This window comes from Lycium ferocissimum, chromosome 4 (assembly GCF_029784015.1).
Source record: "Lycium ferocissimum isolate CSIRO_LF1 chromosome 4, AGI_CSIRO_Lferr_CH_V1, whole genome shotgun sequence".
NCBI classification, from domain to species: domain Eukaryota; kingdom Viridiplantae; phylum Streptophyta; class Magnoliopsida; order Solanales; family Solanaceae; genus Lycium; species Lycium ferocissimum.
The window spans coordinates 32,049,794-32,077,140 of record NC_081345.1 but is presented as its reverse complement, the minus strand read 5'-3'; the positions used below and the strand labels follow the sequence as shown (position 1 = coordinate 32,077,140).

Below are 27,347 nucleotides of genomic sequence, written 5' to 3'. Positions count from 1 at the left end.
TTTAAAAAATTAACTAAAATCCAAATCTTCTAATCTTGAATAAAATTGTGTAATGTTCCAAAACCAGGGCCGGATCCACCCTTTAGGGTGCGATGGCATGACACTTCTTAGATTGATAAATTTTTATATACATATATTGTAATTTGTTTAAATTAGGTTAAATATGTGATCATACTTGCCACCCCCTGGTCCGCAAATTAGACAAGGGTTATAGGACACATGAACCGCGTTTGAATCTATCTTGAACATTTTTCGACTTCCATCTTTCTTTGTGCGTTTTAGTTCCTTTGTACCAGTAATTCCCTTTTCGGCTCTCCCAATTTTCTATTTATCGTTTTATTATTTATATTGCCTTTCCTCTATTCTATTATTTTATATGTGATCTCTAGCGAGAACACACAAATAGAAGCTTCAAAATCTCTTAAATTAAGCATTTCTCTTAATCTCAAATCTGTGAGTATTTAAATCAAAAAACTTGGGTCTCACTGGGAATTTTGGATTGAGATCAATTTTTTTTTATATATATATAATTTCTTTTGTTTATTACTCCCTCCATCTATGTTTACTTGTCTATATTTGACTCGGGACACTCTTAATAAGTAATAAATAAAATGAGAAATGAATTGGGGTACTTACTAATAAGGGTAAAATAGGTATGAAATGGTAAATTATGTCTTGATTTTTCAAACTATACAACTCACAAGTAAAAGTGGACAAACAAAAATGGACGGAGGGAGTGTATTATAAAAATTTGTGGTATTCTATAATTGTTAAATTCAATTTAAATCAGTTTATTACTTAAATTGAGATGAAAATTTCGTAAGCATTGCTTAGAAAAAGCATGAAATTTATGCTTTTTTTTTAGAACTTGTAGTTTATCTAATTCTACATTTACTTATGGGGTGTAAATACCTATTGAAGAATTTTTTTATTATTTTTCTTAATTTGATTATTGAAGATGTTATTTTACTTGTGCATGTTTATTTTTTAATATACATAAAAGATACAAGTCCCTTGGTGAAAATGTTGATTTTACCTTGTTGTTAATGGGTGTTAATGAGTGTGATTCCTTATTTAAGATGCTAATTATGTTCATTTTTTGATTTTTGAGATGTAATTTTCATATTTGCAAATAAAAAAAGACCTATTAAGTTGACCCGAATAAACTAAAAAGACGTTCCTAAAAAGATTTACATTGAAGAAAATTTTGGCACCCGCCACCTTCAAATTCTAAATCCGCCTCTGTCCAAAACACGCTTTAAATTTTGTGGTATTAAACATTATAGAATTTGAATTTAATTTATATATATAAACTAAAATGAGTTTGATTTATTTTTCAAACACACCGAATCAAAATTTTATAAAAAAGAATAAGTATATTTTGGGTCCAATTTACAACACTGACAATAAAATCTTCTTACATTTTGAAATATTAATAAATTCCATGAACATACTATATTGACAAATTTGAGTTTCCACAAGCTCTACGTTCATAACCAAACGTAATAATATTATTTTTTGCTATTTAGGCCAAGAAATTTTTTATTATTAATTTTATATGTAACTATAAATTGTAAACAAATAAAATTTTATAAGATAAATTTAAAATTAAATTTAGATTGAAAAGTTAAAAATTACGCTTTATGATTTTGAACTGGGTGCAATATTATTCATTATAGACATAAATGATACAAATATTTTTAACTATGTCTCATTTTATCATGATCGATAAACTAAAAACAAATATTATATCATGCTATATTTCCTACTATTGGTTTTTTTTTTTTTTTTAAATACAAAATGCGGTGAACGTGGATCGAACACATGACCTTCAGATCGTCAGTCTGACGCTCTCCCAACTAAGAAAATATGTGCGTCTGCCGGGAGTCATATTTTCTACTATTGGTTGAGGCAAGTCACACGCTTTAGTTTCGTTCATTAATGAGTTATACTTTTTAGTTATAAATTCAATTGCTGAGCAAGAAACTGAAACGAGTGAACGTCAGGACAATAGCATATAATGGCTCATCCGTATGGAGTTAGAAATGCAACTTCTGATCAAGAAATTCATTTTGTAAAGACCAGTTTGAATGTTAGAATCCCATTGACTTACAATTGAAAAAAAAATGTTATCATAATTAATATTTAACAATACTTGACAAAATTGTAAGATTAAGTTACATTATTACTTTAATTATTCTAAACTTTTGGATAGGACCAATATAATGTTTGGTTAAAATATCTGCACAAAATTGTGTGAACCTTTAATATCTGCATTTTTTCTTTTAATTTTTCTTAAATAGGCATAATAGCAATAGAAAATTTTAAATTTGCTCTATATGTATTTGATTTGAAATTTCTAATCAATCATATTAGGGCCCGTGCATGCACGGGCTTCAAATTATATAGAAGAGTGAAGCGGTGGGACGATCAAGGGCATTATAGTCATTTCATAACAATCTTTATATTGGTTACTTATATTGCTACAGTTTCAAAGCTTGGTCATAAATATCTAATGACAAAATAACCAAGCACATTTTCCTAAATGCCAAGTGTGTCTAATTTATGGGACATCTCAAGTGGACCCCATTTTTTCTCCAACTCCCCATAGATCCTTCGCACAATGAGTGCTGATTAATGATCTACTTATGGGTATTGCACTCCGTTCACTTGTTTATAATTCATCCCGTTCAAAATAGTTAAGTTTTTAAACTTGGGTACATAGATTAAAGAATTCACTTACTCCAAAAAATTAAGAGGACCCTTGATGAAGAGGAGTTTTGAAACTATAACAAATATTAAATTTATTCATTAAATTAAGAATGTGTCAAGAGTAAATTTTAAAAAAGAATAAAATATATTTTTAATAGATTAAAACCTCAATTATTTTGGACCAACTTTCATAAGCTAAATTATCAATTATTTTGAACCGGAGGAATTAATTTTAAATGGAATGAAATTTTAATTTTGTTGTTGTGCGAATGAAATTGGTCTTCACAAAGTGTAGAATAAATTCTTATTTACATATGTTATATCTTGGACAAAATAACTATTGTAATCGAATGCCAAAAAAAGATATTGGCAAATTTAAAAGGTATTTTTCTTTCACATTGTTTGAAAGCAATTACAAATTATAAACTCACACATGTTTAAAGATGATTAAAAGTATAGTTTGTTAAACCTCAAAAATTAATTTAAGTGATGAGTTTTATTTAAGATACTACAATTTTAACACTTAATTGATGTGATAACTTTATTTATGCAATATACACTATAAAGTAAAAATTCTCCATAAAAAGTGTGAGTTATAGTTCTAAAAATAAGGCAAAATATACACTACAATAAAAACAACTACAACATACCCGGTGAAATCCACAAAGTGGGGTATGTTGTTGTATTTATTGTAGTGTGTATTTCATCAAGTAGCTGGTTATTTTTACGGATTTAACACTTGCAAGATTAATTTGTATGTATTTGAGATTAGTCTGTAGATAGATTGATATATTATTTACTTCGTCTAGCTTTATGAAATTTGTTAATATAAATAACACCTATAGTTTTACTCTATTTGCTTGTAGAATTTCTAATACAATGTGAAAAAAATATTGGTATTAGTTATTGGCAAAAGACATAAATTGACCCTAAAACTATACTTCAAAAGTCATTTTCACACTTAAACTATCCTGGCGATCCATTACACACCTAATATATTTAAAAGTGATATTTCTTACCCCTCCAGAGCTGATGAGGTATAAAAAATAATTATATTTAAATAATAGGAGAGTGAGGCCATTTTTTTTTTTAAATTATTATAATTTTTTTTTTTTGCAACTTCTTCTTCTTTATTCAACCATCCCCCCAACCCCTCCCCCTTCTCCTCCACATTCCCGCCACCCCCAACCCCACCCCCCAAAACCCTTCTTCTTCCTCTCAATCGCCACCCCACCCCTCTCTTCTGCCACTTTCACGCCACCTCCACCCCCACCCCCGCTTCCCAAACCTTTTTTCTTCTTCATTTCACCATCACCACCACCACCTTCATAGTTGCCCATTTGAAGGGCAGTTCGTGCAATTTCTTCATTGCCCATTTGAAGGGCAGTCCGTGCAATTTCTTGATTGTTGCCCATTTGAAGGGCAGTTCGTGCAATTTCTTCATTCCCCATTTGAAAGGCAGTCCGTGCAATTTCTTCATTGCCCATATGAAGGGCAGTTCATGCAATTTCTTCATTGCCCATTTTCCCATTTGATGCAAATTTCTTCAATATTTCCCATTTTATTTTATAGGTAGATTAGATGCAAATTTGGTGACCGTAAAATGAAGAAGATTGGAAAAAATGGAAGCTCACCGGAAAATATTGAAGCTCATTAGAAACAATGGTGGTTATCCAATAAGAAAGGGAGTAGGGATGAAGAAGAAAGGGAGGGTGGGAGAGGAGGGGAAAGGAAAAAAATATAAAATTTAAAATTAGACGATTTTTGACGTGGCACTGACGTGGACCGACGTGGCATTGATGTGGGGAGAGAGTGTGTACACTCTCCTTAGTCTGCAACCGGTCATATATTGTATCGAGGAGAAAAAATATCACTTTTAAATATATTAGGTGTGTAATGGGTCTCCAAGATAGTTTAAGTGTGAAAATGACTTTTGGGGTATAGTTTAAGGGTCAATTTATGTCTTTTGCCTTAATTATTTGATTCGATATATGAGTTTGACATAATGTTAGAATGAGAGCACATAATATTTTAGTGCTATTTGTGGCAACTTAAAAGTTATAAGTTACCATTTATTTAGTTTTATAAAAATAGAAAAGATAATTTGTTGTAAAGTATGATCCTCATTATCATTCTTTATTGTGCTTAGTTAATATTAATGATTAATATATTTTAAGAAAACTAATTGACCACTACAAATACAATTTATAATCTTTTTTTTGCGCGAGTTGCCCTTCATTTGGGGTGGTCTTTAATTTTGGCTCTCAAATGGTGGTCTTAACACAAGGGTTTTGGCCTCAAATTGATGCATCTTTAATTTTTGTCCTTCCTTACAAATTTCGCCTTTGGGCGATTTTACAAATCTGAGCATGCAAATTAAGACAGAATTTGGGCCTTAAGGCAGAATTTGCATGACCCAAATTCTACCGCAAAGGCACAGAACAAAATTAAAGACCACCAATTTGAGGGACAAAAATTAAAGACCACCCCAGCGAAGGCCAATCCTGCAAATTGCCCATTTATAAACATAATGTTGGGCCCGTAAAACGGGCCTTTCCATATCTAGTTACAGTTACAAGCACCATCAACCTAAAAAAGTCAAACCCATCGATGTGGACACCCGCGTGTAAAACCCCCACTTGAAGACCCAAGAGTGGCAATTCTTGTTCCATTTAAACACTTCAGGTGTCATTCCTATTTCACTTAGACAACTTTTGCACCGTTATCGGAGCAAAACCAACCCCAAGCTGTGGGCGCCACACCGACATCCAACTGACCCAAAAAGCCCCATTTTTAATGGTCAAAACTCCACGAATTTACAAATTAGTGAATTTACAATTAAATGATTGGCACAATTTAATTGAGTTGAACCAATTTAAATAATTTGCCGCGATTTACCACCGGGCCACTTAATCCACGTAGAGACAGATCGGTGTTGGTTTTTAAGCCGATAACGCGAAAATTATGCATGAAATAGGAATGGCACCGCTCCCTGTCTAAGCGAACAAGGCGGCGAAAGGCTTTAGCCAGTGAAGTTTTGGATGACTTGAGTGTTTGTCGATGGGTTTGGCCAAAAAGTAAGTTGTGCTATTTTACGTGGAAATGCATACACGATTACGTACTTTGTTCGTCATTTAATAAAAGCTACATTGTTTTTTTTTTTTTTTTTTTTGGTCAGTAGTATGGATTAGTTTTTTTTTGGCCGTACACTTCGAGCGCACGATTAGTTTTTCAATATTTAGCTCGTGTAATCTTTTTAATAACCTACACAGTAATTAAATTTGTTCAAATTACAGCCATATACCTGTTTAAAGAATCTTTTTATTCCCTTGATACATCATTAGAAATGGGAATATTTGTTGTACTATCTTATAGTAGGAATTTTGATATGCTTGTTGGGTTTCTTTAACTATTGGTCCGATATATTGGCAGTTCAAAAACCTTAGGTTGTGATTCGTGTATATTGTTCAAACAGAACAAAATACAAATGCAAAATTGAAATTTGTTTGCTGTAGAGTTTTGTGGTATCATCATATTTGTGTAAGATATTGCCGGGGAAAAAAAAATTGCAGTAACTATAGGGATGTTGCCTCGAACAATCAATGTTAAATTGCATAGTAGTATTAGAATTCCTAAGATGTTCTAATAATATTAGAAAATATTAATCATGTTAAATTGTGATCTAATTTGTTTGAACATACTGGATTATAACAAAATTTCTATTGTCATTGTCTTTCTCAATCTGATGTACACAATAACAACTTATTTATGAAACTAAAGGGAAAAAATCATGTAGTTTTTAGTTCCTAAAATTTCTTTATTACATTATCCACAAAGTAATTACGTTAGTACTATGGTATTTTATTAGCTTGTCACTTTATTTGATGCCGTTGAAGTCTCCTTTGAATATAACATTAATATATATATATATATATATATTACTTATTATTTGTTCACTGACAAATTTAAATAATTGTTATTTTTGTATTATTGTGTAATAATAAACTTAAATTATTAGTCTCTTTTATTTTAAATATAAATTTGAGTCATAATTTTTTAGTATTAAAATTTCTCAAAAATTCAAATATTTGTATCTTTCAATTACAATTCAAACACTTTATATTTCAATTAAAATTCAAATACTTTCCGCCAACAATTCGAATATTTTAATTCAAATATTTTTATAATTAACTAAAATTCAATTTTTTTTTACTACCATGATTATTAACTTAGATTTAAAAGTGGCAAGTTAGGCTTTTATCTTAACGAACCACTAGTGGCTCATTAAAACCTTATCACTTAAAGGATCGTGGGGTGGGCTAGTTCTCTTAAATCTATTTTTAGTTCAAACCCCTACTCGATTTCCTAACGTAGCCCTTGATCGATCCTCCCCAAACCCCCTGACCGCTTAACACGAGCTCTTGACCGGCCCAACATGCAACTTATATGAGTCGTGCTACTCATTATGTAATAAGTTGTCACACGGAGCACTAAAAAAAAAGGGCAACATGATGCATTAAGTTCACGTTATGTGCATGACCCGATGAAGGGACACCATATTAGGTTATTGTTTCAACGGATTAGACCGATGGCCTTCTTGTCACAAGGTGGTAACTCTTACTGTTGCGCTAATGAGCACTCATGTGGCTATATCTTTTTTTCCAAGAATGGGAGGGCGTGATCTTTTTTTTTTTTTTTTTTTGATAATAAAGCTTATATTAAAACAATAAATTAAATACAGTCATTACATAGGGAGATTAGCCTGGCCAACACATTACCCACATCGTCTCTTTCAAAAGCAGAAATAACGAAACTATGAGGTACTTAATAGAAACATTAAACTTCCAAAAAACTCCATGACCATTTCCATTCGTTGCCAGCTGCTCCGCTACTCCATTTGCTTCCCAAACCACATGATTTATTGATGGATTTTCAGCTTCAAGCAATATGCAATCATCAATCAATAGCTTAGGTGAAGAAAAGAATTTTAATGTTTTTTGTGCTATTTTCCATAGCCCCACTCTTCTACTTCAAGCATAGTTGTCTAGTTTTCCAGTAAACCTCAAACGATGCATGGGTGCGATCATCACCTTTTCACCGAAAAAAGGATATTAATAACTATATACTCTTTACTGTCTAACTTTTATGCGACATTTTTTCCTTTTTAATTTATTCTAAAAATATTGACATTTTTCACATTTCAGAAGCTATTTACTTTTAGCTTTAATGAAATAATTTGTTCGGACCCACTTAATAATTCATCATTCTATTATAAGGACAGAAAAATGAAAAGACGTGACGCTCTTCCTACCACTCATTTAAAAGGATAATTTTAGCACGTTATTTATATTTGGCTTACATATCAAAAGTCTTTTTATTTTTTAAACTTCGGGACTTATCAAGCACCTTAAATAAAATAGAATAAAGGGAGCAGTTGTTATTGAATCACATGAAGTTAGGCCCCGTTTGTCCATAGATACCAAAAAAAAATTCACCTTTTTTTGGAATTTTGGAGTTGGAGTTGTGTTTGGTCATAGTTTTTGAAATTGTAGTTTTTGGTGAAATGTAGTTGTAAAAAAGTGATTTTTTTTTAAAAACAAGTTTTTTGAGTTTTTGGTATTCCGGAAGTTGTATTCGAAATTTTTATGGCCAAACACTAATTCCGGAAAAAAGTGAAAAGAAATTTCAGAATAAAGTGAATAATTTTTATGGCCAAACGGGGGCTTAAAATATTTTACTTACTCGGGAGTCGTCGCTTGATGAACCATGAGTATATGATATCGGTATGAGGACCAAGTCTGATGTATCTATACAATATGGTGCGGATTCTCGAGGTATAAAGTGGAAAGTATGATCCAATTGATGTAAAGAATAAAATCATGTTACTAATTATGCGTAAGATATGAAACTATGTAACAAAAGTATCTGCACGCGTGTTTACTTTCAAAACATTTCATTGTTAATACTACCGAAGCAGCATGTTGGACATCCAATATTGACAATAACCTATGCCTTGACAAAAGGGATAAAAGAAAAGTAACTATAACAGGACAAAAAGAGTAACGTTTAAAGCAATTCAAATACTTTTTTTTCTTCCAATGCAAAATTCAATTAATTTTTTTTATCTCACTTGTAATATTTTCATCTTTTAATTCAAATTTAAATTCAATTTTTTATCCAAATTCAAATATTTTTATTGCAATTAAAATTCAAATTTTTATGTTAATTTGAATACTTTTATCTTTCGGTCTAAATTCATTTTTTTTTATTTCAATTCAAATATTCTATACTTTTACTAAATTCAAAATTTCTTCTCAAGTATTTTTTTAAAATTTAAAAGAGCAATATAACTACTGCATAACTGTATCTGAAGCACAACATCTCGAATCTCATTTCTTACACATCCTAAAAAAAAAAAAAAATACAAAAAAAAAGTTATAAAAAAATAATCTTGTTGCAGCTTCACCATCCTTCACACATAGAAAGAAACCAACCTCCAAGTTCAAATCCTTGAAAGAGAGTAAAACAGTATCCAAAATACAACATCTACATCCAAAGCCAGCTTAAACCAACATGATTTTCAGCAACATTTTCAGTTTAGCTTCAACAATCTAAAATCAACACAACAGTTTCAGTAGCACCTCATATTCAGTAATAAGCTCCGAGAAGCAGCAACACAACAACGAAATAGCTTGTCATCTCGAACAAAAATATTTTGAGCCAACATATTTCCTATCAATAGGATTCCCTGGCTTAACAATACCACCCTTTTCTATAAGTATCTCCACAAGCCTACTCAAAAAATCAGGAAATACACATCAAAAGCCTCTGTAACTTCAGCTAAAGTTAGTTGAGTCCCACCAAATGGAGTAGGCCGATGAGCATACATATCTCACAGAAATATTATAAGACATGGTTTTGGACGATCTACTTGTATTGGTAGCAAACTCGAGTACAAACTACTACTATTGGGAACTCGATCATACCAATCACTGACTCTCTCCCCTGATGCATTGTTTGAAGCATCAACTATGATTTTGCAACTTTGTCAAGGCATTTTATTTGATAAATATCCAACCACCATGCAATTTTGTGTGGTATCCTAAATGCATACGACATTGAATATGTACATAGGTTTTCTAATGAACCTAAGCTTAACGTCGCTGACTTGGTCGAGCACATGTTTCAATCTTTTGTCTTGCCTATGTAATGAAATAGAAAAAGTAATTTTGCCAATGCTTAAGAGTGTTCTAAGCTTTGCTGGGTACATTTAGTAAACTTCATACTGACAAGCTTCACCTTATCGTCATAGAGGTTAATCAACACAGTGATTGGATTAAGATCCCCGTGATAGAATTCTAAAGCATAATAATGCAACAACTAGTCTAACAGGTCACGCGGGATTTTCTTTTACTTGTCAATACAAGATGAAATTTTCATTGATCAAATCCAAGTCGGCAATGTTTCATAGTTATCTCTTGCTTTGAATGAATCTGCAAAATCTTTAGCCACCTGAGTATAGAGGGCCACTATCCCAAGATCTTCGATCACTTAAAGGTCTGTCATCTTTTGTCCTCTAGCGCAACTATGGCGAGAAAGCAAGAATGAAGAAGGGATGATTAGTAACTTAGTTCTAAAAGTATCAAGTGTATTTTATCTTAATCCACCATTGTTGGCTCATTAAAACCTGGTCACTTTTTTAAGGGGTCGTGGGGTGGGCTAGTAACCTTGAAATTATCTTTATTTTGACTCTTTACTCTACTTCTAACCTAGACCCTGATTAATCCCCTCCCCAAACCCCCGACCCCCTAACCTAAGATCTTGACTTGCTCGACCTAATTCATTTGACAAGAATATTTGTCCACGCACCATCATCGTTTAATAGTACCGCCACTAAGACCTCTTCAAAAGCACTCACCCTAAGACGCTCAATTTTATGACCTCATCAATCCCATCAATTACCGAAATTACCCCATGTCACTTGGTTGCCTTATCGACTTGCATACATGGGATGTAACTTTCTCATCATTATACTGAAAGGCAGGATAAAAGGTGCTAAAGAGGGATTTGTTTTTTTCTCATTCTACAATTGCAAAGAACTCACCCTAAGACCATTCAATGTCGTCATGGGACAAACATAAGTTTGTTATTTGTTCCTCCAGACTATTTGCAAAAGATGAATTCAGTATTATTACTACATGATTTTGACGTTTTGGAGAATTTTCACTAGTGTTTGACTTGTTATCATTTTCTAAAGGAATCATAAACCTTGTACCTTTGGACTTGCTGAGGTGGAAGTTGAGGCCGAGACACGTGGTCGTTGAGTCGAGCGGGCGCAGCCTATGACAACTTTGGTGTCAGCAGCGACGACGATGGCAGTGGTGGCACTGATTGCAACTCCGGTTCTTTGTCCTTCATTTTGCATGAAAGAGACGGCAAGAAACCTTTAAAATCACCTAGTCTTTTTTGCTTTAAAGATGAATACATGAATTATAATGTAGGTATTGTAATGCAAGGATTAATAATTGACATTCTTAAGCGAACTCCGGGTTCATTGCATTAAAAATGAAATATTTGGTGCACAATATAAAAGTTCTCAATTACCGTTATTCTTAAGTAAATAAAAAAATAGAAAGACAAATCAAGATTGTGTTGGCCTTTTAGGTGTTTTATTCCCGGTAAAAGTAAACTTTATATAAGCTATTTGATATTAAATTTAGTATAGACATATGTATATCGAAATTACGCTACCCAATTATACCGATATTACTTGTACCGAAAATGAAATGCCAATTAAATACAGTACAAAAGAATTGAGACAGAAGCAGGACAACCATGTCTAGAAGATTCAAATGACACCCACTAGCTTCAAATGGAAAATGCCTTTGTTAATTTTCAAATTTTCACCTGATTAGGAAACCATAAACAAATAGAAAATTAAGCGTAACGTAATTTAGCAAAAGAATGAAAAGGGTGCAGCTAGGACTATATACCACTGATGTAGCTCCGACATTTGGTTAATTGGGTTGAAGATCAATGGGCTTACCGAAGATAGAAAGGTCCAAGGCCAATATGACATAGCTCAGAAAAAGGGTTAAAGAAAGAGATTCATATAATTCCCTCACCCCACCCTACTGGGTTTAACAGGTGGGGTTTAGAGAAAAACATTGATCTCTACAGCTAATTAGGTTGAAGTTCAAAGGAGCTTACCGAAGATAGTTGTCCAAGCCCAATATAAAAATAGTTCCCTTTTAGGTTGCACTTGCAAAAGTGTTTGTTTAGTCATGGAAATTATTTGTGATTTACAAGAATGACCTAGGTGGATAGTCTTAAACTTTTAATCTTGCTTGCTCATAGACAACTTTAAGATCCATAAGTTTGCCTGTTCACCTTGAAGGATTGTCCAGGTGACAGCATGGGTCAAAAGTTCAAGAGCTCCAATTTTCAAGATTATTGGATGTAATTTACTGAGCAAAAACTCCTAAGTGGGTTCAATAAAGAGATTTTAACAATGCTTCAGCCCAACAAGATCTATAAACAAAAAATTATTTTATTCTTACAAACTTTAGCCAATATAATTAACTTTTTATACTAATTATATGCTTATTATATATTGAATATACACGAGGTGGCTAGTCTCCTTAAATATATTTTTAGCTCGACCCCTTATTCGACTCTCTAACTTAGCCCCCGATCGGCCGCCTCCCCAAACCTCCCAACCGAAGCTCTTGATCTGCCTGACTCTTATAGGAGTCTTGCTACTTATAATGTAACAGGTTGTAAATCGGAGTACCTAAAGAAAAGGGCAACACGATGCTTTAAACTCATGTTATGCGTGGGGTCTGTAAAGAGGGCACCACATTAGGTTATTTTAATGGATTAGATGGTCGTACCAAGTCAGTGCTCCCTTCGACAGAGTTTCCCCAAACTTTTTCAACAACACGGATTCAATTTCATCCTCTTCGACGTCATTGCCTTTTATGGCACAGGTGTATGAAGTCACGTGTTCTCTTGGGTCCGTCTTGTCATATTTCTGGATATCCGGCATTTTGAACCTCTTCGGGATTAATTTTGGAGCCGCACTCGGAGGAAAAGGCCTTTGAATGTACCTCTTCGAATCCGGTCCTTTCAGAATAGGCGGAGCCCCCGGGATTTGGTCCACTCGAGAGTTATATGTTTCCACCATCTTCTCAATTGAATCTACCCGCTTCGCTAATGTTTTGAGCATTCTCAGAACTTCGGTGGATGAACCAGCTCCGGACCCATTACTCTCGATCATCCGTGTTTCGTCCCTTCTGGGCTCGGCAACACCGTTCGTCCTCTCCAGGGTCGTTTCATCATTTTTACTTTGCAACTGGGCTATTGCGACCCCTTGCTCGGTGCAATAGGCCGCTCGTTCTCTTGCATTTCAAAATTAAACGTAAGTTAATATCATTCGAGGTATCCGCCTTTTCGGCCTTGTGCCCGGACAAAGTAATTGAATCGCGAGTATTTAAGGGATCGTGGTCGGCCGGGCGGCATTCTCCCGGTTCCACGTGTTCCGCCGGCCGAGGCCCCCTCTCGAATCAACGGAGTTTAGGTCACCGGGATCCGTCGGTAAGCTTCGTAGCCCACTTTTCTCATTTTCTACCACAATCTCATCGTTGTTGACGTGACCGCATTGTCCACCGCTTGCCATTTGGTCCGTTCTCACGAGATGAACAAAAGATTTTTTAGACTTAACGGATAAGAGAGAAGCCATGATTAAAACACCACTATTATCCTAGCCCGGCGGGCGCCAAACTGTTTACCCCGAAATTAGGTAACCAATTGAATTTGTAAGTGAGGTATAGGATATGTGGACAAACTTTAATCTATTTTGGGTTTTGAGGGAATATATATATATATATATATGGATTCGTGTTCAATGGTTTGTAGATATGAATATATGCGTTAATAACTTGGATAAAGACGTTGCATATGTTGCTATGGATGATTAAATAAAATGATATTAGAAGAGTGGAATTAAACAATAATACTCCACAGATTCGGACCAAAGAGAGAAATAATATTTTGACTTGCTATTACAATGCTCTAGATTCTAACCAGCTAACCCTTAAAAGTAGGGAAATGCCCCCTATTTATAGTTTTGCCTTATGGGCCTTGCATACAACATAAAGCCCTTTTAGAATAAAGAAAACCCTAAAAGGATAAGGTTGGGCCGTACGGTCTGACACCCGTACGATTGGCAGTACAATGTGGCAGAACGGTCTTGACGCGTGGCAATTTTGTAACTGATCAACCGGATTAACGTCCACGATCAACTCGGTCATGGAGAAACCGGACTAACGGCCACGATCAACTCAGTCATGGAGAAACCGAACTAGCTATGATGCAGAGTTTGGTCCGGAGATATCGGACCAAACAGATTTGCTTCACTTTTCCCGTCACCCGCAAATGGCAATTCCAATGGGCCTAAGGGTAGACTCGGTGACCATGCTCGTCTCTTTTTATCTCCGGTCCCCTATTCTCACCTGCCTTGCATATATCCGGTTTTTATCGTATACAAATGGATGATTAGAGAAAAACATATGTAAAAGAATGTCATTTTTTCCTTTCTTGATGCAATGAAACTATTTTTTGGTGTTTCCTTTTTATATTCAAAGATTGGCATGCGTAATAGACTTTCATGGCCTAGCATCAAGATAAGCTATTCAATTTTATTAAGATTTCTTATAAACTGCTTGGTGATTCTTCCTTCCTCTCTGGTAGTTAGAAATGAATACGCAGGTTTCGAGGTTAATATACCATTGCTTGTATCTTTCCAAAAGTAGGAATCTTAAATAGGTTTATTCATGTTAATGTGATTTCCTAGAGTTCACAATAAAATAGAAGAAGAATGTATCAAAATAAATAAATCAACATTAATAGATCCAGCAGCTTTGGCTCAAACCCCGTGTTTGTATTAAAAATAATTCATTTAATATGTATATTTAATATATCCGGAAACCAGTAAGCAAAAAGGATTGTTGTTCAGAACCCATAAATCAAAAATACTGGCTCCGCCTTTGTGAATGCCAACAGTCTTGTTCCAGACCAGGTATACAAAAGGATTGTCCTGACATACTATTTTAGCAGATGAATTGTAACTGGAACGGAGCATTCTCCCCTGTTTTCTTGATCAAGAAGATGTTCTCTCAATGCCATTGTGTCATTATCTTGGTTAGCAAATTTTTCCTCCTGTTTTACCCCCCTGCCATAATCAGAATTCCTCCAAGTATCCTGCATATAATTGTCAATTATTCAAACATATTGATGCCCAAGAATCATAAGATATGTTGATTATTCTTATTCATGCCCAAGAATCATAAGATATGTTGATTATTCTTGTCCCATTTATCGACTAACCCGCCCAAGTAGAACTGATCACCAAGAAACAGAAAGGCCATGATAGCAACTAGTACTGTTTGTGCAGGCTGGAATGTAGCAGTGAAAACTGGTCCTCCTTTCTGAATGCACCAAGTCACAAGAGAATATAATTCCAGAATTTACGATACCCTATAATGCAATCAGATTTTGACTCAACATATTAGCTCATTGGTGCAATCAGTGAAATCAAGAGTAATCCAGTAGAAAATGAGGATGATTTCAGTTTTAGGGGTCTTACAGCATATAGAATGACAAAAACGTCCTCGCCGGACTGAATTTGCCAATGTTTCGGTTCTCTTTCTGTGAAAAATGCTACAATCAGGAGCTGGATTAATCCAAAGAAGCATGTAAATGCGGAAAGTGACAGCTTTGCTGGGTAATTTTTCACCACAGGGACCTGCATATTTTACCAAGGTCCATGAGACACTAATGATGGTACATTTACAAATTGGTGCTCACTCTAATTTAGTAGTTAAGTAAATAAAAGTGGATTCTCTTGAACAGTTTAAGTTTTAGATAAGGTAGTCACACAATTCAACAAGAGTTATGTCCTGAACTGTGTTATAACGGATCCAATATGGTCTCGAATACTAGTATTTTAACAATGTCAATGATGTTGAGGGGTACCTGAAGCACAATCCAACCAGCAGTTGATAAGCACTGACCAATAAAGTAAACACAACCCAATGTCCTGTTCAACATTGTCTCAGGAGAAGTAGTTACAAATGTGGAAAAATTGCTTCCACTTAGAAGGGGAGGGCCTTTATAAAGAGTGATTATTGTGGCACCTCCAGCACTTGCTATGGTTCCCAGAATTTTCGCCACGCCATCAAGCCTCATTAAATGCACTTCTTCTAACCTAAGGTACAAATATTAGTATTATCATAAAAGAATGAACAAGTACAAGCCATCTATTAACATAGTGGTCACAACTTTATAGGATCTTATACCTTAGAACATAAGCCATGACTAAAGTAATAACAGGAATTGAGTTTTGCATAGCTGATGCATAGGTAGGTGATGTATAGTACAACCCTATGATATAAAGTCCTTGTTTTGTTGTGATCCTGTGAAGCAGCAAACAAAAGCTTGTCACTAGATCGAGCAAATTGAAAGTCATAAATATTAAACTAAAAAGTTTTGGTAAGTAGAAGAGATATTCTTTGTGCTGCGTGGTTAAATCATGATTCTGCTACTGATCTATATGTTGCTCGGACTCTCAAAAAATGTGTCACGCTCGTGTTGGATCTTTCAAAAAATGCACTACTTTTGAAGGATCCGACACGCATCCGTCGGCATTTTTGAAGAGTACGAGCAACATAGTTACTAATTGCTTACCCTGTTAATCCAAGGAGAAAAAACTGAACCAATAGGGATGATGTGAGAGGTGGTCTTTCCTTCCTGTATAAACAAGAACATAAAGTTACGTATTTCAAACAAAAAGGGAAAAATTAACAACATGTTCCTAGATGTTACTGCAAATCAATACTCACCTCTCCGAAAAATAAGCAACAGGTCCTAAAAAAAGTAAAGCAGCGATGTTTCTATAAACTAAATACACTATTTTGCTGACACCAATATTCAGAGCAATTCTTGAGGCAATATGAAATCCTGCAGAACAAAACACCATGACAAACAATGCTGCAAGAAGCTTCAGTTTCCCAGTTGTACCACTTTTTGGTTCTTTGAAACTTGTAACTTGCATATCTTTGCTTCTTCTCATTTCCTTTAGCTTTAGAATTTAATTAGATCCCCAAGTACTACAAGTACCAGAAGCTTTTCCTGATGTTTATATATACACTGTGACTATACACACCATTTGAAGATGTCATTTGGACAACATTAGAAATGTATACATGGGAACAGCTCAAGTGGGATGTGCACAAAGTAATTATTTAGACTTACTAAGAACTATGTATAATATAATATCATCCACGCATAATGTGCATATATTAATATAATTCCCATATGCTTGTGCTTTTTTTTTTTTTTTTTTCCTTTCCTCTAGTCAATCATGATCTTACCTTCCTATTCACAACCTTTAGCGGAAGTTAGGTGGCATTTTGTTTATTCATCTTATTTTTTACTCCTACTTATATTTTTCTTTAAACTAAAAGAAAGCACCACTTTAAAAGTTGTTAAATACCCTTTAAAGAAAGGCTCTTAAAAATGTGTTACTTGAAGTTGAACTAGACTTGGAAATGAGGCATAGTCGAACAAGAAATGGCTTTGGGGTGTTAAGGTTGGCAAAATGTTTTGTCAGCAGAGAATCATGACGCATATATAGTATTTGCAGATGATGTGATAAATATGTTGTAACGCCAACTTAATTCCCAAATAACTGAACAAAAGTTGCATGCTTACTTTGACGGAAGTTTTTCTTTTCGATTACCGAGAAATCTTTGTGGCGCACGATTCGAAACTTCGTAGATAAAGGACCTCCTTCTACCCTTAGCCACTTAAAAATCGCTTTTGACTGTTGTATAATTCGAATCTGTAACGCTCACATCACAAGTTGCGCTCTTACCACTAGACTAAAAGGGCTGCTTACTTTGACGGAGGTTTCAACACGTAACTCTATAAGGGTGATTTTGAGCTCAACAGTAGGATGGCTTTGAGTTTCTGTAGGGTCTCGTCTGTGGTAACAGCCCCAATGGAATGTGCAGAAAGTAGCTATTTAGACTTTTTATGAGCTATGTATGATATAATACCATCCATGCATAATGCGCATGTATAGTATAATTGTCATATGCTTTCCAGGTGTCTCTCAATTGAGATTGCTCTTTATTGATCAAATCTCACGATCTTTTGACACAGATTTTGGATTTGGCTAGGGTCAATCTTGAATAGATGACCTTTCTTTCACAACTTTTAGCCGATGCTAGGTAGGGCGGTTTCCTTTTTGGATATAGATGCCAGCTTGTAGTACGAATCTACCCTACTCCAAAGGATATATATCTGTCAGCTCCTACCAGTGGCAGATTGATGATTTTCACCTAGGGGATTCGAAAAAAAAAAATATTGAAGTGCTTGGGATTAGAACTTGGAACCTCAAGGTAAATTTTGAACCCCTCAACCACTGAACGAACCTCCACTCTTGTATTTAGAGTATTCAAAATCTATGTATGTACATAAAAAATATAAAATACCTTATATATACAAAATATAATTTTACCGAGAAGATTTGAACACCCTCCCCAAGCTTTCCCAGATCCGCCCCTGTTACCAGTACAACTATACAAGTATCAGGTTGATGTTTATCATTTTATTTTATTATTTTTTTCCTTTAAACAAAAAATTTAAAATTTGTGAACACCCTTTGAAGAAACGTTCTTAAAAATGTGTTGAATTAATAAGAAACCATGATTATTTTGTCATCTGAAAACTAAAGTTGATAAATTAGCTCTTTTTTTTTTTTTTTTTTTTTTTTGCTGAATTAGTCTACCTTTTAGTATACAAATAACTAGGCTTTATTGATTTTGGTTTATTCGATAATGTGCTGAAGATATGATACTTTAGTCGTTAAATTAAAGGTCCCTCATGTTTTTGATAATGTGCTGAAGATATGATACTTTAGTCGTTAAATCAAAGGTCCCTCATGTTTTGGCGACCACCACTGATTCTTTCTGGAAGATAACATTGACTAGTGAAGAATATAATAACAGATACATTTGAACCTCCCAATGGTTTAGTCATGGAAATACTAAAATCCGCTATTTTAAAAAGAGAAGTAATTTTCTAGAATCCACTTTGGGTCTGAGGAGTAACTGGTCAAACTTCTTGAGATTGAATAGCTGAGATATTGAACAATAAACATTTGAAACAATTTTTGTCTCACCCTGAGATGAGAGTGAAGGTCGATTTGACTCGAATCCTGGACCCAATCTTGAATCCTGGACGATGCAATGGGGGGAGTTTTTCTTTTTTCATCAATGATGGCCATAAGAGGTCAAAATACATTGATCGTGTGAAAAACCATTTACACTTTCAGTTCATATAATATATAAGCTTTGATATTGTCAAAAAGATCATACACTAATTATAACCAAGATGGATCATGATTCTTGCAGGATATACAATACCTTTCTGCATTTCCCACGATATGGCAATTCCTTGAAAACAATTTCTATATATCATATATTTTCCCATTGCTTATTTGTTCGAATTCCAAAGCAGTGTTCTGCAACGAACTTTAGGATTTGGGTCCAATAAGTTTGGTTTCCAGTATACACAAAATGTAAAAATACGTTGTGTTGAATGGACACTGGACAGAATTCTCTTAAGGTAGATAAATCTGTAACCTGGCACTGATTGTGCATATCATATTGAGAGCAAAACCATAGTTTATGTTCAATTGGACAGAAATTTAGCTAAGCTTTATGTTTTCAATTAAAATTTTTAAGATAATGATCTTGAAGCAGAGTAGGTTTCAAAGATGTTCTTTTGTCAAACAATTCTTTTATTAAAATTCTTTTACATTCGGTCAACTCTGATACAATCAACATAATCATATAAAAGAAATGGGGAATACTAATTTATTAATTCTAAACGATTGACTACTGAACAAAGGTTGCTTTGGCTGAAGTTTCATAACATGAGTAGCCTATCAGCTATGAACACCTAGTTTAGACAGTAAGATGACTTTGAATTTATGCAGGATCTCTCATTAGAAGTACAATTTGAACGAGTCGCGTTAGATTTTTCAATTCAGGGAAGAAATAAAAAAAAATCTTATTTATTAACTTTGTAATCTATAAAGACTTGAGAGTAGAGCAGAATCTTCAAACAAATTGTATCAGCCTATTCTATAGATTTTCCACCGGGAGAATGGGAGAAGTGAAGGTGATAGGGTCATCAGGAAGTGTATTTTGCACCAGAGTGGAATGGGCTTTGAAGCTCAAGGGAGTTGCCTATGAATACATACAAGAAAATTTATTGAACAAGAGTGAGTTGCTTATCAACTCCAACCCTGTTAACAAGAAGGTCCCCGTGCTACTACACGATGACAAACCCATCGTTGAATCACTTGTAATCCTTGAATACATCGATGAAACGTGGAAAGGATACTCTCTGTTGCCTCAGGATCCTCATGAACGAGCTACAGGACGTTTCTGGGCAAAATTTGTTGATGAGACGGTAATTGCTTTACAGACTTCCCATTTATCCCAATTTAGTTTTTCTTTCTTGGCATAATCCAATGCTCCAAATTATAGGCATACAAAAGCTAGCAGATATGGACCTATAGGAAAGTTAAGGATAATTTATATTTCCATAGGAAAGAGGGTGGGCATGTAGATCCAATCTGATCTGTTTATCAGGTAAACAGTTTTGTTAATCCAAGATAGTAACATTCAGATAGCTTAAACTATCAGACCATAAACATGATCTTCAATCAACTGGAAAAAATTTGTTTTGTGTCTCATACAACTGACACTAGTTGTGTGAGGCTTCTTTTTGTCTCACAAGCTAGTAGACCCAAAAGTCTAAGATTTGGGTCCACCAACTTGTGTGACAAAAAAAAAAGCCTCACGCAGCTAATGTCAGTTGTGTGAGACACATAATAAAGTTTTTCAGAAATTATTCTATCTAAGTTAATGCACCTAATGAAATATCATATCATAGACCAGAATAGCAAATGACTAAAAGATAGCCTTCTGATTGTTAATTTTCACCTTCAGTGTGTCATAGGATCATGGCAAGCAATGCAAGCTGAAGGAGAGGCAAAAGCAAAAGCTATAGAGTCAGTACAGGAACTGTTTGCTGTGATCGAGAAGCAGATTCAGGGGAAGAAGTTTTTTGGCGGGGAGCAGATAGGCTACCTGGATCTAGTGATGGGTTGGAAATGTCATTGGCTCAGTGCCATGGAGGAAGTAGGACAGATGAAGCTACTTGATCAAGAAAAGTTCCCTTCACTCCATCAATGGGCCAAAAACTTCAAACAGAATCCTATTATACACGAAATAATGCCACCACAAGAGAACCTAGTCAACTACTTCCAAGGTGGTTTAAACTACTTGCGTTCCCTAGCAACAAACAAAGGATGAGTGTGATTTTAAGGATGAGTGTGATTTTATAATTGTTAAAGTGTTGGAGTGATGTGTGAGTGATTGAGTGTGCAACTCCTGCTATTATTTGTCTATTGTTACCCCTTCTTTTCACAGGTTCGTAAGGATAATCGATCTTTATTATGATGGTTTTATATTGAAGTTACTCTGAGACCTTTTGCAAACAGTCCCTCCGATTTGCAAAATCAAGAGCAGATGATGTGTCAACCAAGCAGAAACCGAGGCAACCAAAGATCTTGATTGCACAAACATCATCAATCACCTCCGAACCAAATGAGGCTGCTATAGTATTATTTCTACAAGCCACAAACATATGCAAATAAGAAGCTTATTCTATACTCTTCCAATCTAAGAATAAGATCTATTAACGCATAAGTAAAAGAACTGAAGCAGTGAAGGAAAGGAACGATCCCTATAATATTGACAATCTCTCTCCTTGTTCCTTTACATATGCCATACACTTCACAATTTCATTAGTATAATATATCTATCTAATGTCATGTGCATTGGGAGAGTCAAAATATACATACATACAAATGCTTTCACGACTAGCTGACACGTCGACAACGGACCCAGAAAGCTGTCCCTCCACTCCGTCCTCGAGCAACGGCTATTTCCTCATCAATGTAAAACCAGATGAAAAATGGATCCTTATCCTTATTGCTCGGTTCTCTTTCTTCTTTTCCCTTAATACTGATATCAAAAGGATCAAAGGGTCCAATTTTTATCCGAAGCCGCTCAAATACAAAAGCTAGAATCCTATTCTTCCATGAAAATGGCCCTTCAAATGTCAAGAATCCAAGAGGCCCCAGGTAGACGCCATTTTCAATCCTCTTTGCCTAAAATTTTGTTGAAACATGTTATTCCTCTTGGGGTTTAAACAAGAAAGCATGTATGCTCTGCATTGAAATTGGAGTTCATCATCTAAAAGCAGACATTAAAAAGAGAGAATGCAGGTTGCTTATATAGCACGAACAATATTCTGAAAATTGCATATGCTCTTGTTTATCTTTTTTCTTGTATTTTAAGTTCTGAGCAGGGACGTTTACATTATCATGGTCATTTACAGAAGATCCCCAGTATAACAAATTATAACACTAGATACACAATTTACAACTGAGAAAAATTAGCTAACACAATAGGCCTATGAGATTGAATTACTTGATTTTATCTCATCTAAGAGTTTAAACAATTAGAAACAGAAGGATCTGTGATTCATGTTCATTGCTCTAGCCCCCCCTGCTCTCACATGCAAATCAATTTTCTTTGAGCAACCATAAACATTCGATCTAATCATCTCACTATTATGGTAAATGCTTAAGTTATACAAAAATAAGAATCTCGCTTATTTAGAAGCTTTCATGAAGGAAATTGTGATCCGGATTTATACCAACCATTACATGACACAAGAAGAGGGACAAAAAGAAAGAAAAACTAACAAACAAAGTTATATAACCGCATTAAGAGTAGAATTATTTTGCTCTTCTCCTAAAGACCATATGAATCCTTACTCTAAATTGTTAGAACATTTTCAGATGTAATTATTACTTTGTTTTATCTTCTACATTGAGAGTAATTCCCTTTATTAATGTTGAAAAACAGATAAAAGAGAAGTAAAGCTTACAGCTGCATCAAATCTCTGAATGGCTGTGATTGGGAAATATTTCCCTTTTCCTAACCCTTTCTGCAAAAATAATGCAATATTAAGGTTTCAAATTAGAATGAAGTATTGGACAATATAGGGAACTTAACAAAGAACAAAAAAGGAAAGAAAAGAAAATGAATTACAAACCTCAGCCGTAAAAATGAGCATCCACGTCCTCCCAGGAGATTTGGTTCCACCGAGTGTTTCAAGAAACCTGGAGGAATCAATTTTGCTCTCTCTCAATGTCAGAGAAAGCAGCCATGATCTCCTCTCCTGGAACCTTTCTTGTTTTGGCAGCATTTTTTAGTACTCTTACACTCTCTTCAACTTCCTAAATAAAATTATACCCACATAAATTCATACAACCAGTAGGAAAATGAAAGTGAATGTCTAGTAAAGATACATTATCCAAATTGCCCACATTAATTCAGTTGATAAAATTGAATACACTAATCAGCAAAAGGTTGTTCTTTTAACAACTTTTTAGCAAATAGCCAAAACAAGGCAACAGCTAGCTAATGTGAGCGTTGTCAAATGGGCGCGTTGGGCGGAATTTAGATGGGTCAAAATGTGCTGAATTAATAAATCGACGGCTCAATGACCTACCCAAAAGTTGCTTCGGTTGAAATGGGCTGAACAATAGGCCATAACCAAACTCACCAACTCTTATTAAGTTTAATTTCTTTGTTTGTCATCTTATAATTTGTTTAAGTACCTAATAAAACTTTTTCCTTTATTATAATAATAAATGACATATCAAACCAGAAGTTATCTTTATGTTGACAAAGTTTCTCATGGATCAATTTAGACTATATATCGGTCCAACTTATAAATGAGCTGAATTGGATGGATCAACATGGGCTAAATTCGGTTGTTCATATTGCCAATTTTGACACCCCTACTAGTACAAATAGTCATCAGCACTCGGCTTGTTGGTTAGATGAGAGCTTCAAGGCCGTTGTTGGTAGCACACCCCTTCACAAGCACTGCCAAAAGAAGGGGGACCGGGAAGCTACATTCCCATAACCTTTGTCCCTTCTTTTTAAAAAAAGGGGGGTGCCTGAGGCACCTCATCTAGACAATTCTGGAGAGGTAAAATATGTATTAAGCCTTTGTTTGAGGCACCTCATCTAGACAATTCTGAAGAGGTAAAATATGTATTAAGCCTTTGTTTGGATAGCTAACATGCAAGAAAATTGACTTATAAGAAGACTGTTAATTCATAAAATTCGAGCCGTGGAAGTAGCTACTAATGCTTGCACTAGAGTATATTGTCTACATTGCACCCCAACACCCGTTCCCCGAGGGATGACCTTACTAATGCGGGATGCTTTGTTCACCGGGCTGCCCATTTTTTATTTCATAAAATTATAGATAAAATCAGCAATACAAGAAAATACTGTTCATTTCTTGCTGCCTTGATGGTGCTACTGCTAACCCCAGAATAGTCGGTTTAGTAATCAAATGGTGAATATTACAATTTACAGCTCTGAACTCAACAGCCATGGAAACGGTCATCACCGGCAATAAGTTACCTCCCAGAAAAAATTGATGAGTGTCTGTCAGAGCGCCATTAGACCACCTCAGCACCATGATTGGGGCTAAGAACGATCATTGACGGCACCATGACCCCAAGGGCCATGGGGGCTATTAATCACGCTCTGGTCTAATGGCCGCGGTTCATCCACCAGACTTGGTTTCTTGTCTCCTTAGAACTCAAGGATACAGTGGTACGAGCCTATAGAACAGATCCTGTTCAAGTAAGGTCGTGAATTATAAGCCCAGTGCACAATGTTAAAAACAGTCTTTTACTGCGTTGTTTCACCGGTGTGGGAGAAGTGACTCATTGTCGCTGTAACATATAGTATTACTAAGTTCAAATCTTCTTAATATAGTAACATTCTGCAGCAATTGACTTAAAATCCATGAAAAAGAAATGTTAAACAGATACCTGGTTGGGTTGTTTGTTTTGTTCATCTTGGATGAGAATGGAAGCTTGAGAATTTTGGTCCTTCTCGTCAACAGTGGCTCTGATTTTTAGAGAGGAGAATCTCAAAGAAGTTGGAAATTTGGTGTGATGATAACTGAAGGTTGAGGGATTGAGAGAAGCATGAGAGGAACAGAGAATACCCCAATTCAAGAGGGAGGAAGAAGATTGCAGCAGCATCTCATACGTGGCTCTTGTTATTTCCCGTTATTTCTACTTCTATTATTATAGAAGCTTGGATTAGCTCTTAGGATCCACACCTGTGCTTCATATCATATACTAGTACTTCATTTTTTATAAATATAATGGCGGATTCAGAATTTAAATCTTATGAATTAGAATTCGAGATTCAATCACAAGCCACTTAATTTATTACATTCGAATTAATTATTTGCAGTTGTTTAGTGAATTTTTAAACATAAAGATTCGAGCCAAAGTTATTGCGTTTGAATGAACCCATAAATTCTTATACTAGATCCACCCATGAAAATCTAATTTACCCTCTTTGTGAATTTTAACCGATTATAACATATTGCATTTTTAGGTGCCCAAAATAAGAATTACTAAAGATAAATGGTCAAATAAATGTTGAGGGTCTATCACAATGAAAATCCGGTTGCAATACGAGTGTACCCAGTTTACAGTTTTAAAGCCGTAGTTACTATTACCGTTTCAAGAAAAAAATTACTCACGGTTACTTTTGTAGTGGTGAGTGTGTCTTCAATGTAAGCTATCAATCGTGGTGTCCGAGCTCATTTTACGCCCACTTCAATTAATACTACCCGTACTTGCTATCTCCCATCAATGTAGGAACCGGGAAGTAGACAACTATGTTGATCAAGACTTGGAAAGATAAGAAAATGTTATATCATATCTGAACATGAGACCTCATAGTTCTTAACCCATTGCATTGACCATTAAGTCACACCGTAAGGTATTTTTAAAACATTTTTAACAAGGCCAACGTCATAGATGGACCCCTGAACTTGTCCTGATTTTTCATTTAGACCCCCAATTGAGGGTCGTACCATATGAACCCTTCAAGGCAACTATTAATGTGCCATTTAAACACAATTATAGAGGTGGCAAAGCGCATGCAATGCACTGCTCTAAAAGGGCGTGAGATGCCAATTTTTTCCTTTTTAAATTTTTTAATCATTAAAAAAATAATTATAAGAAAAAACTTATTTTAAAACAATTTAACTAATAAAAAAACCATTTAAAAAATAAATCCTAAAACCAATACCCCCCCCCCCCCCCGATCCGAAGTTTGAATCCACCGTGCACGCCGGCCAATTTTTTTTAAAATTAAGCCGGGATTCCACTGCAGCCGGCTGCCGCTCCTCTTTTGCTTTGTTCAAATACAAAGAAATTCGAGCCCTTAATGGACCAAAAAAATCAATAGTCCATGATTTCTCCATTAATGGACCAAAAAAATCAATAGTCCTTTGAAATAAACACACAAAAAAAAAACCTTCATCCAAACACACCCTTTACTTTTCTTGCTTTTCCTCTTTCTTCCTGCCATCGCTATTGATGTTTATTGTTTTTTAAAGTAAATTGTTTAGAAGGAAAAGAATTAATTGGGAGTGGGAGGACAACGGATGGCTAGTGGAGGAAGAAGAAAGAGAGAGGAAGGAGAGGGGCGGTGGGGGGCTGAAGAAGAGGAGAGGGGTCCCCGGGGGGGAGGGGGGGCTGAAGAAGATGACTATTTTTGTTTTTACTTTTTTTTTTTTTTTGTAAAATCCTTTTATTTTTATTTTTTAAAGCTAAAATCCACGTGGCTCCGTCTTATTTGTTAATTTTGCGTGTGAATTACACGCACCATTTGTGTGTTGTTGCATATTTATTTTGTGCTTAAATGGCACATTAACAGTCTTGAAGGGTTCATATGGTACGACCTCAAAAAAGCCTAAATGAAAATGATGATGCTTCGATATCCATCTATGACTTCGGCCTTTTAACAAAGATAACCCTATAAAACTGACATGTCTATGGATAACGTTGTAAATCTAACATCGCATTTTTTTTCCTTGGTAAAACATTCAAATTTAGGTATTCTTTTTATCTTCAAAACAAATCTAGGTGTCTACTTATGCTAAATCATGCATAAAGTATGATAATATTAATTGCCTAGATGTTTTAATCGCGATGTTAGTCGTTTACTGTTTCACAGAACACGTCCCATTAATCTTTAGATAGATAAAGAAACGACTGTATTTGCATCCTCCATGAAATCCTTTTCGTGAGTTTGCTTCACTGAACTCTGCAACAAGTCAATATCGATATAGAGGGAGTGGTAGTATAAAATCGAATACTTGTTTGGAATCAAGCAGAAAAACGGACTGCCGATTAAACACAAAATGTTAATTCCGCTCGTGTCTATTTTTTAGTTCACATTCAAGGAACATTCCGTTAAAGTCTCTCTTTCCTTTTATTCTTTTTTATCTTTTTGTTACAATGGACCACGGCACAAACCAAACAATAGAATGAACTTCCAATTTTTTTTATAACTTGTGCCTCAATCGTA

At 34.9% G+C, this 27,347-nt stretch overlaps 3 protein-coding genes, 1 non-coding gene and 1 pseudogene across 4 annotated transcripts; 1 reads left to right on the top strand and 4 right to left on the bottom strand.

The window, feature by feature from the left end:
- Positions 1-9,275: 9,275 nt before the first annotated feature.
- LOC132053944 (WAT1-related protein At3g18200-like) lies at positions 9,276-15,677 on the bottom strand (annotated as a pseudogene).
- Positions 15,678-15,681: 4 nt separating this feature from the next.
- Positions 15,682-16,843, bottom strand: LOC132053943 (WAT1-related protein At3g18200-like). Its single transcript, XM_059446034.1, has 4 exons — positions 16,614-16,843; positions 16,459-16,521; positions 16,071-16,187; positions 15,682-15,979 (listed from the first exon to the last, which is right to left on the bottom strand). Exons 1-4 carry the CDS (start codon positions 16,841-16,843, stop codon positions 15,682-15,684), a joined length of 708 nt encoding a protein of 235 aa, XP_059302017.1.
- A 2,942-nt stretch (positions 16,844-19,785) lies between these two features.
- On the top strand, positions 19,786-21,349 carry LOC132052326 (glutathione transferase GST 23-like). The gene is made up of 2 exons (XM_059443816.1): positions 19,786-20,256; positions 20,799-21,349. The coding sequence occupies exons 1-2, from the start codon at positions 19,948-19,950 to the stop codon at positions 21,162-21,164; spliced, it is 675 nt and encodes a 224-aa protein (XP_059299799.1). The 5' UTR covers positions 19,786-19,947; the 3' UTR covers positions 21,165-21,349.
- A 234-nt stretch (positions 21,350-21,583) lies between these two features.
- LOC132053942 (uncharacterized) lies at positions 21,584-24,423 on the bottom strand. The gene is given in 5 exon segments (XM_059446033.1): positions 21,584-22,024; positions 22,810-22,869; positions 22,978-23,064; positions 23,066-23,161; positions 24,316-24,423. Coding segments are annotated over 5 exon segments (642 nt in total). The 3' UTR covers positions 21,584-21,733.
- LOC132055065 (small nucleolar RNA U3) lies at positions 24,387-24,600 on the bottom strand. The gene has a single exon (XR_009414528.1). It is a non-coding gene; the product is annotated as a small nucleolar RNA U3 (small nucleolar RNA).
- Positions 24,601-27,347: the final 2,747 nt, after the last annotated feature.

Coding starts and splice junctions, on each gene's coding strand:
- LOC132053943 (XM_059446034.1), bottom strand. CDS start 16,843: ATGAGAAGAAGCAAAGATATGCAAGTTACAAGTTTCAAAGAACCAAAA. Junction 16,522..16,613: donor GTTGCTTATTTTTCGGAGAG/GTGAGTATTGAT, acceptor TTGTTTATACAG/GAAGGAAAGACCACCTCTCA. Junction 15,980..16,070: donor GTCATGGCTTATGTTCTAAG/GTATAAGATCCT, acceptor TTTGTACCTTAG/GTTAGAAGAAGTGCATTTAA.
- LOC132052326 (XM_059443816.1), top strand. CDS start 19,948: ATGGGAGAAGTGAAGGTGATAGGGTCATCAGGAAGTGTATTTTGCACC. Junction 20,257..20,798: donor CAAAATTTGTTGATGAGACG/GTAATTGCTTTA, acceptor TTTCACCTTCAG/TGTGTCATAGGATCATGGCA.